Source organism: Apaloderma vittatum, unplaced genomic scaffold, assembly GCF_000703405.1.
Source record: "Apaloderma vittatum isolate BGI_N311 unplaced genomic scaffold, ASM70340v1 scaffold17498, whole genome shotgun sequence".
Lineage (NCBI taxonomy): Eukaryota > Metazoa > Chordata > Aves > Trogoniformes > Trogonidae > Apaloderma > Apaloderma vittatum.
The window spans coordinates 1-18,009 of NW_009732577.1; the positions used below are offsets into that span (position 1 = coordinate 1).

Here is an 18,009-nt window from a genome sequence, read left to right on the forward strand (position 1 = left end):
GGTGTAGGTGCAGTTGCCCATGAAGCTGTGCGTCACTTTGTCAAAGGTGTTGTAGTGAGGGTCACTGTGGACGTGGCAGATGCCGTAGGACAGTTCAAGGCACACGGGCTTCCCATCCTGCACCCCGCAGTACTGGCCCGCAGGGCATGAGGCACTGGAGCACTGGACTTTGCTTCCCCGCGCAGGACATGTGCACTTGGAGGAGCAGGTGTTGTCCGTCCAGAACTCTGAGCCCACGGGGTAGTGCTGCCCGTTGTGCCAGCACCCGCAGTGCTGGCTGGGCACACATCGGTCATTGTAGAGCAGGTACCCACTGTCGCACACGCAGCCCTCCACGCACGGCAGGCTGCAGGTAACGGGAGCCATCGGGTCAGCACAGCTAGCAGGGCAGGCTGCAGCACAGGACTCGTAGTGACTGTTGGCAGGGCAGGCTAATGCTGTGCAATAGAAGATAAACTTTTTTATTAAACCTTTAAACTACTGAACTATTTGGTTTTGTTTAATACAACATTCTGTTTTGTTTCTAATATCTGGGAACATCTGAGAATTCTGAAAACGTTAGATGCATGCCTTTGCCCTCTCACCACCCTTTAATTTCTTTTGAGATTTGGGCTACTTAAAGTTTCACTCATGGAGATTATTGTTTAGTAGACCTCTTATTCCTTTTTTGCTTTTTTTTCCTGATTGCTTTTAATTCTTGCATTTTAGTGTGGATATTAGTGTGATGTTTAGTTATTTGTCCTAGACATGTGCCCTGTTTAGGTTGCAGTCGTCTATTTAATTCTAATCATATTGTAACTTCTTAATATTTTTTAACTTCACCAAAGTCTTTAATGTTTGTTAAATAATCAGGATGTAAAAGTGCTTTATTCTATTTTTACATCATGTTACATACATAACATTTAGAGACCTAAGCTAATTAGAGGTCTTAAACACTGACATTTTCAGGTAGAAAGATGCCAGAACAGAAGCTTCCTGAACAATCTTTTTTTTCAGCTTCTCTATATTTGTGTGATGCGGTTCAGTTTTTAATGACATATTTTCTCACTCTATTTTTAGCCTGCTTTTCTAAGCAGACGGAGATCACATGATTACATTGTATATTTCTGTGCTCACTCTCCACTTACTAAATTTCACCCGGTTGACTTATTGGAACTAGATTGGTGAGGTTGATAGAGGACAAAAATTTATTCAGGTCCTTTCAATGAAATAGATGCAAGGTAAAGAGGAGAGATGTTGCATGCTCCTGCAGCAAGAACAGCTACAAGAGAGGGCTCACGCCAGCTTAGAAACCATCTATGAGACAAAAACTTCTGTAATGTTGCCAGTAGAGAAAATGTTCCAGCTAGAGTCTGTAGTCAAATGTGAAGAACAAGTCAAAAGGAAATCAGGCTTCAGTCATTCCGGTCTTTACAGACAAGTCTATTTAGCCTTCCCATCTCCTTTAGCACAGAAGGCACCTACAGCACTGGATCACTATTTCATGTTCCTTGCACTGCTTCTAGTGGGAGCAGATCTGTTCAAGACTGTCAGATAGTATTTAAATCCTATTGTAAAGATAACATGGTTTGGTTTTTACTCATGTTTTTACTACCTCCTCCACTCACATTAAGAGTGGTTACAATCTCTATTGCACAGGCTACTTTCTGCAGTCCTGGCATTTAATTCCAGGGCTGCCTATCCGTGTTGCCTCCTCTCCTGTCTGAAACCACGCATCACTATGCCTGTACAGGACACTCTGATGCTTTCCACCATACCCATGGGGTGAAGGGCCAGCACTCACTCCCCTCTCGTACGTATGGAAGTTTGTGCCACTGACAGTGTTTCAAATACTATTCTACTCCCTTTAGCCCAGATCTGCTCAGCTCATCAGATGTTTCTCCTTCATCCCGCTCTCCTCTCACTGCTACAGACTATGAGTTTCAGACATATTGTCTGTTCAGTGTCAGGTTTATTCTTCCCATCAGCTCTGATTTCATTATTCCTGCAAGAACAACGAGCTCTGACCCCTGGATCAGCTACCTAGTCTGTGCTTCCTTGACTCTCTGACTAGACAGTCCCAACCTGTCCTTCCTCTTTTCCAGGCAAAATCTCTTTTTCCTTTCTAACTCCTGTTTGCCATCTCTAAATCCAGGGCCTTCCATTTAGCCTGTTCATGAATCCTCTCCAATTCCTAGTCAAAGTTCCTTTCTTACTGTCCCAGACTGCCTGGATTGCATATCCCGATCTATAGCTCTGTCTTTCATCTGCTCTGGCTCCTGTTTTTTCTGTGTTCATATATAATGTATCCAACTTGATGTGGTTTTGCTGACACTGCAGAAGGAAAAGACAAAGCTTCCCTTCTGTGCCTGGGCAGCTTGCAGGGTAAAGAGGCCAGGAACACAGGAGAAGGCAGCTCGGGCTCTCAGCAGGGAGGATGGATAAAACTCTTACATGTCTACCAAGCATTAAATGATATTTTTCAGGTTTTCCCAAAGGCACTTAAGTTTAGGCATAACTTAGGCAAAATCCACACACTTAATACTCCTGGACCAAGATATAGGGATGCTAGAGAAATTGAAAGGAAAATACTCCAATTCTGTTTTAAGATGGACTGGGCAGTATTTTCTCCTTTCCTGTGAAGCAGTTTAACTATTTTCACTGGGATATTCCCAAAGGAATCAAAATGAGGACTACACATAACCCTGAAATTTTTAGCCTGATCAGTCAAGATTCACAATACTACATGAATTTAAAACTTGTAATGCTCTGTCTTCAGGAATTCTTAATTATATCCTCCTGACAAGTGTTAATTTCTAGTAATCTTTGATACATACGGCAGAAGGTTGCATTTCTCCATGGTGTTGGCTGGACTCCTGCAGCTTGGCATGCATCTGCATAAGCCTGCAGGTTTTCACAGAGAGCTGCATTGTTCAAATGAAGTTCACAGAGATCATACTGGCAGGCTTCAGAATAACTTTCTGGATCAACTGCTGAGTGGCAATTCTGGAACGGACCATTGGGATCTGTGATCAGACCACAGTATTCATTGCTTTGGATGATATGTTTTTCATCAGCAGTGCAATTTGGAGTATGGCCATCATCTGGCAAGCACCTAATGTAGAAAAAAAAAGATGTGGAAAAATTCACTGATGAGCTTTGGATGCACTAGTATCTTAGACGATTTTCAAATCACATCTAACAAAGCTACAGGGCTGTCCCCAGACTAAATATGACATCTTTTAAAGCTCTACATTTCAAACACTCAGAATACAAATCTGGATTTTAATATAATCTCAACTTTATAACCTCTGAGAGGCCTGGAACAAACCCAAATATTCATTCTGGCTTTCTTTTAAGTCAAGCTTTCTAGGTAGAAGTTACCTAGGAAGGGTAAATAAGAAGTAAAAGCATTCAAAATTAAACCTCTACTGTCATTAAATAATATATTGTGAAATTAAAAAATAAATAGTAAAGTATCTCAGAAGAGTCCAAACAAGATTTTCACGGATTAATATTCATATCCTATAACAATAACTGAAACAGTAGTGGGCATCTGCAGTGTTTTATTCAAATATTCTCTCTTTAAGCATAGTTAAACTTTCTGTGAAATTTTACCAAGATAAAGTAAGTACACAGGAGTATATTTCGTCCCATGCACCTGACATTTTTGGCCCGAGTACAACAGCTGCTTGAAATATTGGTCATTGCATAACAAATAGCTAAGGCCTAACATTCCACTAGAATCCTTACCTAGAGTCATTGTAAACCTGCCAACTGTTTCCAAGGCTGGCCGAATTTGCTTCCATTTCTCCGTCTGGGTTAAGAAAGTCATCTGCTTTTTGCCCATTATAATTTCCACATATTCCGCATACTTTAGACATATATGTACTGGGAAGAGCGATTTCTGCTCTGTGATTTCCATCAAACTTGACTTTCAGCCCAAAGTCAGTAGTAAGCACAACATACTGCCCACTGAAGTAAATATTGACACCATGTGTCAAGGTCAGAGGGAGGACCTGGCTGACTCCATCAGCCTGAAAAAACAGAGAAGGACAATCATTATAATCACTTTAAAAGAACTATTTTTAAAGGCAACCCCCTTAGAGCACATCCCTATATTGAACATAGGACTTGCACAGTCAGCAGTAAGAACTCGTATTGCGTCAAGTATTATTTAGCGTGAATGTTGTATGTGGGCACACGATCTAGGGCTTTGAGGCCATAATATTGAACCTACATAGCTTCCAAAGTGAGTTTAGTGAACTAGACCAAACCGGCAAAATCTTAGACTTAGCACGATCTACTAGTAGCAACTGCTTACAGAACTATTTTTTATTTTGGATCAAATATATTTTCATTTTTAATTTCTTTCTCTTTTAATTTTCACATTTAAAATGCCAGACAACAGAAAGTAAGTGTCCAAGCAAGCATCTGCTTCTCTTGACCTTTTATGGAAAAGAGCCTTAAAGAAGCCCTAAGATACAATAGCTAGCTAAGAGACATACTGTCAGGAAAGTCCTTAGCGTGTCACTGTAGGACTTATATGACCCTGCTTTATGGCAAATGTCAGGTGTGAAAGTGAATTTAGCAGTGATGTGGAATAACTAGAAATCAGGAATGAACATGAAGCTTTAAAGTATACCACACAGGAATTGGGAAATAACAACCAGCATGGGACTTTTATTCACTGATGGAAACTAAGCTTGAGCGTAGGGGGTGAGCTAGAAAGGTAGGCTAGTCCATCAACTACATCTGGAGTGTCAACTGTAATCTCACTTCTTAGCAAAACAGCACAAAATTTTAGCTCATATTTCCAGTCCTGAAATTCCAGCATTGAAGAGCTTTACACTACTCGTCAGTATCTGACTGCCCTCTAAATATTAATGCATGTAGCTGGAAACTTGTAGTCACTGTACAGTAATTTCTTCATTCACACTATGAGTTACTGATGATAAGACAGTGGGCTCCAACCTTACCTTAACAACTCTATTTTTACCCAGATTGATCCTGTGGCCATACACATCGATGTCCACATATCGGACATAGGACACGCGAGTGTTGCTTCCCCTGTGCTCGTTGGCTGCTTCCACATTGAAGTAGGGCAGTGAGCTGTTGTTCTCACACAGCTTGGAGAGAGTGTAGGTGCAGGTGCCCATGAAGTTGTGACGCTGCTTGTCGAATGTGTAATAGTGAGGATCCCCGTATATACTGCAAATTTCTTCTGGAGACAGGAAAGAGAGATGTGTTCTCATTAACATGGATACATCCAGAAGAGCCACTTCATTGTGCAGTGGGAAAAATGTATTCACCCCCATTTTACAGATTACATATGGAAGAAGTAAAACAGAAAAGGCAGATTTATATGGCATAAGGCATAGAGAGATACCCAGAGAAATGAACTGAAGCAGATAAGTAGCACTAGTAGTAGAAAATTTAGGTACCCCTCTACAACTAGTATATGTTATTAGTTAAACTTACCTGTTGGTGGTACAGGGTTAGGGACAGATTCTGTCAGTAGAAAAGACAAAGCAATACAATGAGTTACAACATTACAGGGAGAACGCTACTTACACACCAATATACATAAATTTCCACTTATTCTTCATGAGAATAAAGTTAATTTTTCATTGAAGAAAGTGGAACTGCCTATACTTAAAAAGGAGGACGTGTGGGTCTTCTGAATGCTTAGGAGAGCTTGTTTGATTGTTAGCTTGGTGACAGTGACTGGCATGCTTGTGTCGGCATGCTTCTCTGGAGCTGGGAGTGCATTTACAGTTGGATATGCGACCCTCTTTGGTTCGTATGTTAAGGCATGAAGGTCATACCGTCTACAAGTGCTGACAGGTTCGAGAGAGAGTAGCCTGCCAGTAAATGCCATATAACACAAACAAATAACTCTCAGGGTGGTTTCTAATCAGAGAGTCTTGTTGATTCTGAAAAACTGATAATTATTTCTCAGGAATGTGACAGCTTTAAGTACTTTCCACTGACAGACATAACAAACAGTTGTGTTGTGTATCTTTCCTCCTGCCTGCCTCTTCTTGCTAACAAATATTAGCATCTTCATCTATACTTTTCCCATCACAAAGACATCTTTTAAAATAAGTAGTCCTCTCAGTTTACTTGTATGGATGAGCTAGCAACATGAGGGTGAGTCTTCTTTTCATGTCATATTCATTCACCTGGTGACATGCGAATGAGTAACGGATCTGAATCTCTGGAGGTACCACAGATTGACTAAAACCTTCAGAGCATGCACACATTCATTCCTGTCCCTTTTTGGGAGAAAGAACAACTGTCCTCATTCAAGTACTCTCCTAATTGCACCCCTGTGAACCCTCCACTGTGCACTGAGTGTGCGATAACAGTCAGTGTACAAGGAGATAATCAAGTGATTAATTGATTCACAGAGAGCAATGCTTTCCAATCTAGTTATAGATGTACTATAGGTATGCAATCATCCATGTGAATCCACAAGTAAGGTAACTGGTCTTCCAAATTACTGACACTGCTAACAACATTATTTATAGGGATTAAGTTGTAGTATAGAAAACAAGTCATATGAGAACAAGTCAAAGATTTTTGAATAATGATGCGGTAACAATGTACTATGATAGCACTGCTTTTGTGCTAACCACGTGATTCAAACTCAGCTGGATGTGGGGGATTTGCAAGATACTTATGATAATAGTTTAGAAGAAACCGATAGACTTCACATAACTTGAAGCGTATATTGATAAATCCCTGCAAAAAATGATCCCACTCACTTAATGATTTCTAACCAGAGCTCAACATATTTTGTATAAGGATCACCTCGTTTGCATACACTATCTGCTTGTACACTTGTTTTTTACATGCTCATTTTTTCACATCCAGCTCCCTACTCCACTGTAAATGCAGTTTTTGCATATCTAGCTCAGAATTGCTCTTTTTGTTCTTTCAACATTGGGGAAAAATTACAGGAATCCTGATAATGGCGGTATTTCCAGTACAGATACTTTCTAACAAGGTTTAAGTTAACTTTGTTGTAGAACTGAGGGAAAAAAAAAAAAAACAGAGGAAAACCTGTTCCTATGATTATTGTCCTTTGAGATCTAAAGCGAAAAAGTTCTGCCAATGACAATATGAATGTCAAATATCATAACCTAAAGACTGCTGAAGTTGCCCTGGAAGTTAATCTCTCATGTGACAAATAGACATATATTTAGTTTTTCATGAGTTTGGCTAAAATGCCTATTAAATAAAACACTCTTGTAGAAACAAAAAGATTGGGAGGACTTTGATTTTTACCAGACCATATAATTCACTTAACATTCACCATATTAGTAGATACACAGTTAAATACAGGGAGAAGCACTTTGTCTCTTGGAGTTACATTAGTGCACCATCCAGTGGCTGAATCATGTGCTAATATGCCTGGGAAAATGAAGAACCGACTCTCCCTACCCGTCCAGAAAAAAAGATGTCAGGTATTTTTCACAAAATTTTAAAGAAAATTATATGTTCTGAGGTTGTGGACCTGACTGGAAATCTTCGTCCTGGCTAGCATAAATTTGAAACATTTTATTTTCATTATATGAGTAGTATTTCACAGAAAGTGAGGCCTGTTAAGACTTAATGACACTTTCTATATGTTTTTCAACAAGTTTCTTACTCAATTCACATTCATGGAGTCATACTGACTGCACACTTGTCAGTAAAGATGGGATGAAACTGTAATTCACTTCCAGATCCTTGTGCCAGCTTTGGCTGATTTTTTACGGGAGCAAGTATGAAGCTCAAATTGCTGATTCATAGTTAGAGCTGGTAGTGCAACTCAGCTTTATTGGCTCACTATTATTTCCTTTTGTGACATACGGCAGTGGTATGTATTTACTGAACTCGTATCAATAGAAATTTGCTGTAAAATGCTGAGTAGTGCATTTAATCTGGAATCCAAGACCAAAGTGTGTAGCTTTGGCTGGATTTTAGAGATGCAGTTCAGACCATGCAGGTGAAGTTTGCTAGACCTAGTGAAAATGGTCACATTTGCAGAGAAGGGTATAGTTTATTCTGAACATTTGAGGTGGTGATGAAAGATTTAGGAAGAAACTACAACAAATCATAACATTTAAATAAAGTGAGCTATAAAGTTTTTGCCATTTCTGTTAGTTGTGCAAAGTTATGAGGAGCTTCTGTATCGTATATAGAATTGATTAATGGTCAATGGCTTAAACAGAGATGAGGAAGGAGTATGTACTACAGTACAAACACAGACTTACCACAAGATCCATCCCTTACTCTCACATTGTCCAGTGCCGTATCCCCATACTCTGTCAGTCCTCGGACAGCCTCAAAAATTACCTAGGCAGGATGCAAAGTGAATCACTGCATTAGAGTCATTTAGGCGAATATGAGGCCATTTCCCCTAGCACATTTTCAAAATATTCTTTCTAGTCTATCTCTAAAGGCATCAGGTAAACTGAGACTATAACAGGCTTCTTCCTGAAGAAGCTTAAAGTATCCCAGAATCATAGAATCATAGAAAGGTTTAGGTTGGAAGGCACTCTAAAGATCACCTAGTTCCAGCCCCCTGCCATGGGTAGGAACACGTCCCACTAGATCAGGTTTCTCAAAGCACTGTCCAACCTGGCCTTGAACACTTCCAAGGAGGGAGCTTCCACAGCAACCTGTTCCAGTGACTCACCACCCTCACAGCAAAGAACTTCCTCTTCATATCTAATCTAAATCTTCCCTGTTTCAGTTTAAAGCCATTACCCTTTATTCTATTATTACACTCCCTGACAAAGAGTCGCTCCCCCTCTCTCCTGGAGATCCACTCTAAGTACTGGAAGGCTGCTGTAAGGTCTCCCCTGAAGCCTTCTCTTCTCCAGGCTGAAGAGCCCCAACTTCTTCAGCCTGCCCTCGTAGGGGAGGTGCTCCAACCCCACAATCATCTTTGCGGCCTCCTCTGGACCTACTCAAGCAGGTCCATGTCATTCTTATGCTGGAGTCCCAAGAACTGAACACAATAATACAAGTTGGGTCTCAAGCAAGCAGAATAGAGGGGAAGAATTGCCTCCCTTCATGTGCTGGCCAAGCTTCTCTTGATGCAGCCCAGGATGCAATTGGCTTTCTGGGCTGTGAGTGCACATGTATTCTCTAACAACATATGGACTTCAATGAACATTTTCCTCTAATTTGCTGACTGATAAATTATTTATGAGAATCAGTTGTCTGGATTCTATAGAGGAGTCCAATGTAGTCACCCAAAGTTCAATTCTTAACTCACAGCAGACAAGCCTGCATTTAATTAAGGCACCTGAAGCGCATGACTTCATGATAAAATGAAGGACGGAAGGAACATAAGAGAGAAAACTAAATATACTTTATCCCTTAACTAGCAGCACCACTAAAACTCAGGGGGTTGTTTATTTCTTCTCTGAGCTTATTGGCACAGAGCATGAGGCCATTGTATTTACAAATATAAACCAAGTAAATTTTGGTTCTATTTTCTAGCTTACATGTACAACATTTTGCAGCCTGCAAGGGAAAAGCAAATGCTGACAATGTACAAAGGAATTTATTCTGAAAATACATTACCTTTATCTTTCTCTGCATTGGAAAAGTATGAGTGATGGCACCATAGTTCCACGAAGAACTCTGGTTTCCCTTCCGAGTCCACAGCACAGACTCCCCTGAGCTGTCTTGGATAAGCACTCTCAGTTCATTCATGTCTTCTGACCCAAACATATAGTACCAGAAGTCTATGCATATTTTTTCAGAGACTACAATATCTGGACTCTCAAGCCTGTTTGTGTCAAAGGGGATCAGATTACTTGCTTCTTGGTAGATGAAATAGCCTTCTGCAGAGTAAAAAAAAAATAATAAAAAAATGGTTGAATCTTTGTCAGGTGTCATTTAAAACAAGTATAACCCAAGTCTGTAAGAAATCAAGGCCATCATTAGCAGCGCAAAGGAGCAAAGTAAAGGGTGTTTGGAGTTTACATTGCAATGGTTAGCATGCTTATCCAAATGAGAAAGTGAGCTGGAGAACAAAGTAAATACATCCCTTCTCACATGAATGGTTATTTTGGAATAACAAAAAAAAATGTAGGCCTCTTTCAAGAGACAGCACTTCCAGACACAATGCCCCACTGATTCATGTTCAGTCTCCTCTTTCTTCAAAGGAAAATAATGCAGTCTGTTATACAACTTCTTTAAGGGACGTATTTTTTTCTGAAAGTTTTGGTCTCAAGATGAGCAAATCAACATGAGCACAAGGAAAATTCTAGTCTATCAGCATTTGGTTTTGCCTCAAAACAGAATGGATAAAAAGCGATGCAGGTATTTTCATCAAAATATTCAGATTTGACATTATAAAAAGGAAGGAAACTGTTCAAAATTCAGAACCTCACAGTATTTCTTTTAGGGTTTGAAAAGCTTTATTTTGAATTGTTCAGTATGAGATCATGTTTTACTTTACTAGGGCTGAAGTTTTTTTCTTCCCGTGGGATAAGAGCAAAGCTACATTTCCCCAGTGCAGTTAAAGTCAAGTTTTTCCCACCTGTTGGCGGAAAGGAATTATAAAAAGATGAATGGCCATTTCTGTATGGTGAAGTGCAGCTTCACACATAACACCTAACATTCAATCATACACTTTAGATGGCAAGAAAATGTAAGTCTGCATCAATTCAAAAAGGAAAACATTATATTTTATGTATGTGAGTCCAAATTAAAAATATTTCATTTCTTCTTTCAACTGGCAATTTTCATTGTTAATATTAAAATACTAAAAATATAGAAAATTATTTAACAAAAATCCCAGCTAATACTATTCTAATCCGCTTACTGAGTCTGACACTAGCTGACCTTTCAGTCTCAGAATAATTACAGAAAGCAATATCACTGTAGACAGATCCCCCATAAATGGATCTGCTAGTGCAAGGATAGCAGTTCGAAGATGGAGCCATACTAAGCACTTTTTTGGTGATAAGACCATGTTAGACCCCAGTTTTTCAGTCACGTGTAGCTTCTATTTCAGACTTGATCTTGTAATACAATCGTTACATTTATCATAAATAACTGATATCAGTGTAATTTGATCACAAGTCGTTTCTTGAACAATCATCTGTTGCATGTCACTGTATTCTCCATGAGGCATAAAGCATGATGTAATTAGATTTCTTCTACTTGCATGCACTAATAAAGATTTCCAACCCATGATGGGGCGACTCAGTTTAATTTACTCATAACTGACTTGGTGAAAAGTCCAGAACAGATGTCAGCATGAAATAAAATTGACACACTTCATGGGGCTTAATGAATCTGTTTTCTCCTTCAGAGAAAGAAGCATAAAGGTGGTCAAGCTACCTGCAAAAGAAAATCAACAATTCCACAACCAATCACTTACTTCCATCAGGATAGTCTCCATTAGGACCTGTTCCATGAGTTGGAGTGTCATACTTGGTTCTAATCCACACTCCATTGTTGACGTTGCAAGGTTGAGTCCAGTCACAAAATGGTCTTGAGTTGTTGTTAAAGTCGCATCTGGTGAGGTAAGCTGAAATACAGCACATAAAAGTAAGGAAGAGAAGCTAGTATGCTCAAATTCTGCCTTCAATGTTAACAGTGTGAAAGACATGCAATTACCTGTTTCAGGATCCCATGTTCTCAAGCCACCGGTTACTCTTTGCGTGATGCTGCCAAGAAAAACAACACAGTGAAGCCCTTGTGGAATTAGTGACTCAAAAATCTTTTAAGAAAGAATGTTGGAACCTCAACATATCATGTCCTTGGGTGTTTCAGAGAGTAACTGAATAGACTCGGCTTTTCATCCATATCGGACTCTTTCTCTTTCCATGTGTTCTTACTCCTTCCTAATGAAACTCTGAGAGTGAGTCAAAGGTGGAATATGTTCACTTCATCTAGTGTGGAAGGATCCTCTGCTCTGTATCCCACTGAACTAAAAGGAGACCTGCTCTCCTAGGTACAGGGAGCTATAGAAGGAATGGATGGATGGATGGATGGATGGATGGATGGATGGATGGCAGCTCAGCTCTGACAATACCAGGAAAACAGCAAACTAGAAACCTGCTCATGGCATTGTCATCCCTGCTGTTTTAAAGCAAATTGTGTAAATGCCAATAAACTTGTGTACTGTGCAACTGTTATTTGCTGGAAGATTATGAATTTCCTTTAACCCCTGAAAACCTCTAATGACATAAAGCTGTTATCTCATTCAGCCCTTCTAATTTACCCTGAAAATGCTGCAGAACAAAAGAAGTTACAAATGCACGGTCCTTGGGGTGCTGCGAAGTCCTGCAGAGGTGAACTGACACAGGACCAGAATTCCACCACAAATCATGGCACAAATGGCTCTGCTCATTGGGCATTTTGCATAGTGAAGGGGTTTATAGGACTGCAAAGCTATAGCAGTAGCTCTTGACATCATCTGATGGTGGTCTGCAGTTTCAGGAGGCAATGTTCAGTTCCAGCCTCTGTGGTGCTCCCTCCTGAATTATCCGTATTTTACTTGACACAGTATAGAGAACTTGTCCTGAAGTGAATGTGTCACACTGAATATCCCCACTACCCCTTCAAATCTAAGCAATAACATTCAGAGAAACTAGGAAGATTAGGAGCAAATATCACACAATCAATTAATCAATGAAATGCAGCAAACAGCTTGGAAAGAGACTGAGCTAAGGCTGAGGAGGAAAGAGAATATATGATGATAGACAAATTCAGAAAATTTTCTTCATGTTCCTTCCTTTATTTCTTCTTCCATGAGAAAAGAAAAACTCTGGCAGATTGTCACTTAGTATCTATTCAGTGTTATCTTCAAACTGTCACACATCAGGCAAGTCTCTTCTCTTCAGATGTGCCATTAGAAATCCATGTTACAGGTTTCTCTCACAGACAGCAGCCAGTGCAGAATTAGGCAACAAAAAAATTGAATTATTTCTTCTTTTTAAAAATTATATGGTTCAGTTGTACAGTATTCCACATTTAAAAAGTGAAGAAAATATATTTATCATTAGTAACTAAGCTTCTTGAATTAAGCCATATTCAGTATTATACTACTTACCCTGTGGTATTCAGCACTGAAATACAGAATAAAATCAAAGTGCATTGTAAGTGCCAGAGCGTCCCCATGCTAGAAGACAGAGTTAAGTCTTCTGTGTAGTACAGTTTGCATAGTAATCCACCAGCCGTACGCAGTAAGAAGGAAATGAAGACAACCTACAGTGAAACCAAATATATTGACAAGAGGGTGGAGGCGACTATAAATCGTGTATGAGTTGTGTTCTCTGGGTTATCTACCTTGAGAAAAGCAACTGTGAACCAAAAGGCCATGTTCTGTGACAGCCTTAGTTGTTTGCCGGAGAAACTGATTTGGTTTTGACAAATTTTGTTGCTGTTGTTGTGTTTTTAAAAAGTCTGTGATTTGAAAGGGTTTTTTTTCTCTTGATTTTCAAACTCCTCCTCAGTTTTCACTGCTACTATGAGTGAAATTTCTCATATTGACTGAAGTTTCTCCCTTTCTGAAACTAGCATTCAGCAGAGAAGATAACAAGCTTTCAATTTACTCACAACAGTCATGTTGTCATGGGCACAATTCAGGAACTTTATGAAATATTATTGCTACCACATTACCCCTGCTTAGAAACAAAAGGATAATTTTCTGGGGTGCAATGAAGTCTTTGTTGGTTGCTAGCACAGAAAAATCAAGTGTATCATTCTGTCACATGCTTGCGTCTCACACAAGCCCCTCAAAGCCAGAGGGTGGATATTCACTTGACTGGTAATCATCTCTCTCCAGTGAAAATCCTTTCCTAGGAAAAAGTGTGTCATTTTGCTAATTAGTAATCAACAAAGAGTATTTCTGTGATTTTAGAGACAAAAGACACTCATTTCTAGCACAAAGCCATTGACCACACTTTTTCAGTTCAGTTGAGGAGAGCTCAGTGTGAGGGGGAGAACAGAAGAGACCTTCAGATAAAAGTTTCGTTGAGCCCACTGCATTGTCAGCAGGGCTACTGAGATGCTGGTCCAGCAAGTGGTAATCCAGGCAATAGCTGTCCTTTGACTGCAATGGGTAGAAAGGGGCCCCCTGCGTATGCACATGCTTTCCTTCCGCAGACAATTTAGGCATTCCTCGTGAAGATGCTGCTCTGTATGTTTTGACAAGAAGATGTGATCTTGGACAGAAAGTAGAGGGTTCTGGTGAATCCATCCACCCGGATGATGCACTGTCTTTGACTCCTTCTTGCGCATGGCGTATGCGAGGCACTGCAGCACCATGATCCCGCCTGTCAGTACAACATGGCATGCTCTCCAGCCGTGCTGGGTGACCTTTTCAGTAACTTTGTCACTCCCATTAAATGCCAGATCAGGTACTCTGTGAAAGCTGAACTGGAGTGCCTATGAGGACTTTACAGTGAGGGACAAATACTAGTGACTTCTTTTACATATGGGAAGGATGACAAGGAAAGGACGTGCCATTTGATTCCAGCGGGATGTGACCATATCCTGCATTCCTGACAGTCAGACTGATCACCTTGCAGGCGTACTATTTCTCTTCTTCATCTACACCCTTTGGATCTCTTAAAGGTGCCTGGGAGACATCATCATTTGTATAAAAATACTAGTTTGGACTGCACAGCAATCTTAGGAAAAAGAAGAACAGCAATTCTTCAGTTCTGATACAATGAAGCTAAAATTATTTCTGAGGAAGTACATTTGCAGACAATCTTACAAACAAGTTTTGTTTTACTTGTGCCTTAAACCAAGGATGCAAGCGATGCACAACTGGCAGCTAGTCACTATGACTGGCTTCTTAGTGCTCTGTACTGCTGTGTTTCTTTTTGAACCGAGACACGAGGTTTCACCCCATCAGCAGCCAGCATTAGAAATTCTCCTCACCTGATGCCTATTGACAAGGCACACTGGAGATACTCCTGGGAACTAATTGCCTTTAGGTGACACAAACAGATTTCCCACATAAAATTTTGAGAAGAAGATGCCAACAGCAGGGCCTGTCAATGAACAGTGTGACATACAGCATCTTTAGAAGGACAGAAATAAGACTGCATGCAACTTCATTTCTGGCTGGTGGTCCAAAAGGGGCTCTTCGAGAGGTTCTCTTAATTTTTGCAGGATAAAGTTATGTTTCCCAGGAGACAAAATTAGTCCAAACGCCCCAAAAAGGGACAGTGCAATGAAGATACAACCAGATAAAAAATTGTCCCAAGGAAGACAAATCAAACAATAAAACAAGCAAATTCAGTAGTTCATCCATTCCCGTGAGTGCTGTCTAGTGGAGCTTATGCTACATCATTATTCCAGCTCACGTAATTGTCCTCAAGTATATAAATCTGGTTAATCCCTTTTCCTGAATCCAAGTATTCTCTGATGGACAGCAGTTGTGCTTCACTGTGTTGCTAATGCTCCGTCAGTGGTGTAGTCTGTAGAAAGGAGCTTGGCAAGCTTAAAACTAGGGAAAATTATACAACACCTCTTTCTCCTAAGCCATAGGTTTGCGTTTAGTTGAGCCTCATAGTGACACTATGGGGTAGTGCTATACTACTACCTAGCACAAAACAGGGAAGTTACTGACTAATATGAAATGTCTTGTTGGGATGCACTTGCAGTACATGTATGTCCCAGGGCCTGTTTTGTCTTGGGTCTATCTTCTGTCTAAAAGAAATTTTAACTAAATGGCTCTTCTTCAATGGCAGAATGCTGTGCAGAATCTCTTGGTTTGGAATACATCAGGTTCAGTGAGTTTGCACATGAAATCTAAACATTTTTATTTGTTTTTCAGATAATTTGAATATACCTCATAGGGCTTCAGAAATATTTAACTGCATTGGGCTTTCACATCAATTTTAGTTAAATTGATACAATTTGCGTGAGTAAAAGAATCCTTCTATTGTTTCTATTTAGATAATAATTAAGTTCTTCCTCTGTCCTAACAAATGACTGAATCAGCTTTTACAACACGTAATACCCCTGTCACTGTTCCTGGAACTCCCAGTGCCCTCTGATCTCCACTCTGCCTCTCCTGACATTGTGTATGAGAAGATACTACCCGATAGCTCCTTCCTTCAGAAATCTGTCTATGCTGGACTCGTGTTGGAGATACCCTCAAGCCACTGTTCTGGTAAAACTTCACTAAGGAGTTATGAAATGAACATCAGCACCCATAAATCCATAATCAGATAAATTTAGATTATAGAGAAGTGCAACTAGTCCCACCTTTGCTCTGTTGAGTAACATGTTCTGATATGTTGAGGAGGAAGTACACCAAAAAAACTCTCTGTTGCTAGAAAATAAATGGATGCTTCTTCAATGAGTAAAGCGTACTTGTGTTCTGTCAAGCACACACTGACGTTGTTTTTCTAACTGCTGGCTCCCCAAAATGAAGCTTCAATTTGAAATTCAAGCTGTCTTTTTCTTGGTCTGAGAGCTGTAATGATTTTGAAAACGGAATGTAGCATTCCTATTAGAGTGCAGGTGTCAGATTAAAATTTCATTCTCTTTCCTGTGTTTTGGATAGTGTAGAGCTATCAGAAATAAAAAGATAGCAGCTTTTCAGTCAGTATTCTCAGCTGTCAACTGCCTATGGATGAAATTCCTCCATGCAAATGGTACTCTTATACTATGACCTAAAAGAAATACATTTTCAAGATGATAATCATGAGATTATGTTTACAAATGTGTTCTATGTGGATAATGTATTACTAAAATTGTAACTATTAAGAGCTTTATCTTGAAGTTGAAATACATCGCAATGTATTTAATTTCTAGCATACCAAGGTAAAGTACACAACGTTCCTCCTAATTAATGCAATAAAGAGTTTTTGCTGAGATTGCAGTGGATATTTGAACAAAGAAAGGACAATCAAAGGTAAAACTACTTTCTTCTTACTTTTGAGTAAGTCATGAGATTAGTAAATCAGTTCATAAAAGCCCAGAGGTTTTTCCAAGTCTGTCTATTAATAATAGATGAGCTATAAAAGACAATTTTGAATACGTATTTTAGGAGCAGATCTCTGACAGGAGGAAACTGCTGATATTTACCTCTTAAACTTCCTTCTTTATGTGGGGTTGGTTTTGGTTTTTTTTATTCAGTGATAATCTAAACTACTTCTGGCTCACTGGAGTTCAGCAATTTCATATCTGCAATTTGAGGTATTTTATTTTTATTGGCTTAGATTTACAATATGCAACAAACCTGTGGTGTGAGAAGACTGATCTCTAACAGTAGTTTCTTTAAGAGGCAGGATGGTGTTTTTTATTTCCATCAATGAGTTTGTAAAAGCAAGCTACCTACAGAGATAAAGGAAATTAGACTACTGAAAAGGTCTGATTCTGCTCTTGCACTGTTTTGGTTTCAATATTCTACTGTAAATATTAGCGGTACTGGTCCTGGTTCATTCTACTGTTAAAAAAAAGGGATTCCAGGCTCATTCCATGTAACATGTATCTGCTGTTCCTATCAGATATTGCAGATACAGCTGTGTCTAAAACCAGAAATCTTAGGTTTGGCTTAATCAATGCTAAAATTTGTTTGAATCTTCAGCTCACCATTGCGTCTTCCTTTGAAACTGATAAAGCCTACATTGTCCCTCCTGTCCTCAGCACTCTGACATGGGCAATCCTTTCACTTACCTGAGCCCTGTTTTAAACAGCTGTTTATGGGTAGCTGTTTTTCAGTGCAGATCCCAAGTGAATTCGTACAGTTCTTTGCCTTTCAGCTTGTCTTCTCATGTCCTGAGTAATTCTACAAACCTCTTACCTCTTCCTGGTCATTTCAGGAAGGGCAATTTCTCCCATCTGTTACCTCCTTGATAAGGCTGCTTCCACTCAAGGTATAGTCTTGAGATATGGCCACTTCTTACAGCAATAGAGTCACCTGAATATCCAACAGTTCCTGCAACTAAGTTACAAAACCTTGTTATTACAGTTACTTCACAAAAATTCATAGTACAATTTCTTTTTATGTATAATATATAGAGATGTAAAATTATAAATAACTTT

General features: G+C 39.5%; 1 protein-coding gene across 1 annotated transcript; it reads right to left on the reverse strand.

The window, feature by feature from the left end:
- Window positions 1-17: 17 nt before the first annotated feature.
- Window positions 18-13,150, reverse strand: LOC104278572 (zonadhesin-like; the record flags this gene model as incomplete). Its single annotated transcript, XM_009875585.1, has 11 exons — window positions 13,052-13,150; window positions 11,614-11,663; window positions 11,375-11,524; window positions 9,565-9,827; window positions 8,244-8,325; window positions 5,461-5,490; window positions 4,959-5,203; window positions 4,488-4,586; window positions 3,733-4,016; window positions 2,817-3,094; window positions 18-437 (listed from the first exon to the last, which is right to left on the reverse strand). Coding segments are annotated over exons 1-11 (1,969 nt in total), but the record flags the coding sequence as incomplete, so codon positions are not given.
- Window positions 13,151-18,009: the final 4,859 nt, after the last annotated feature.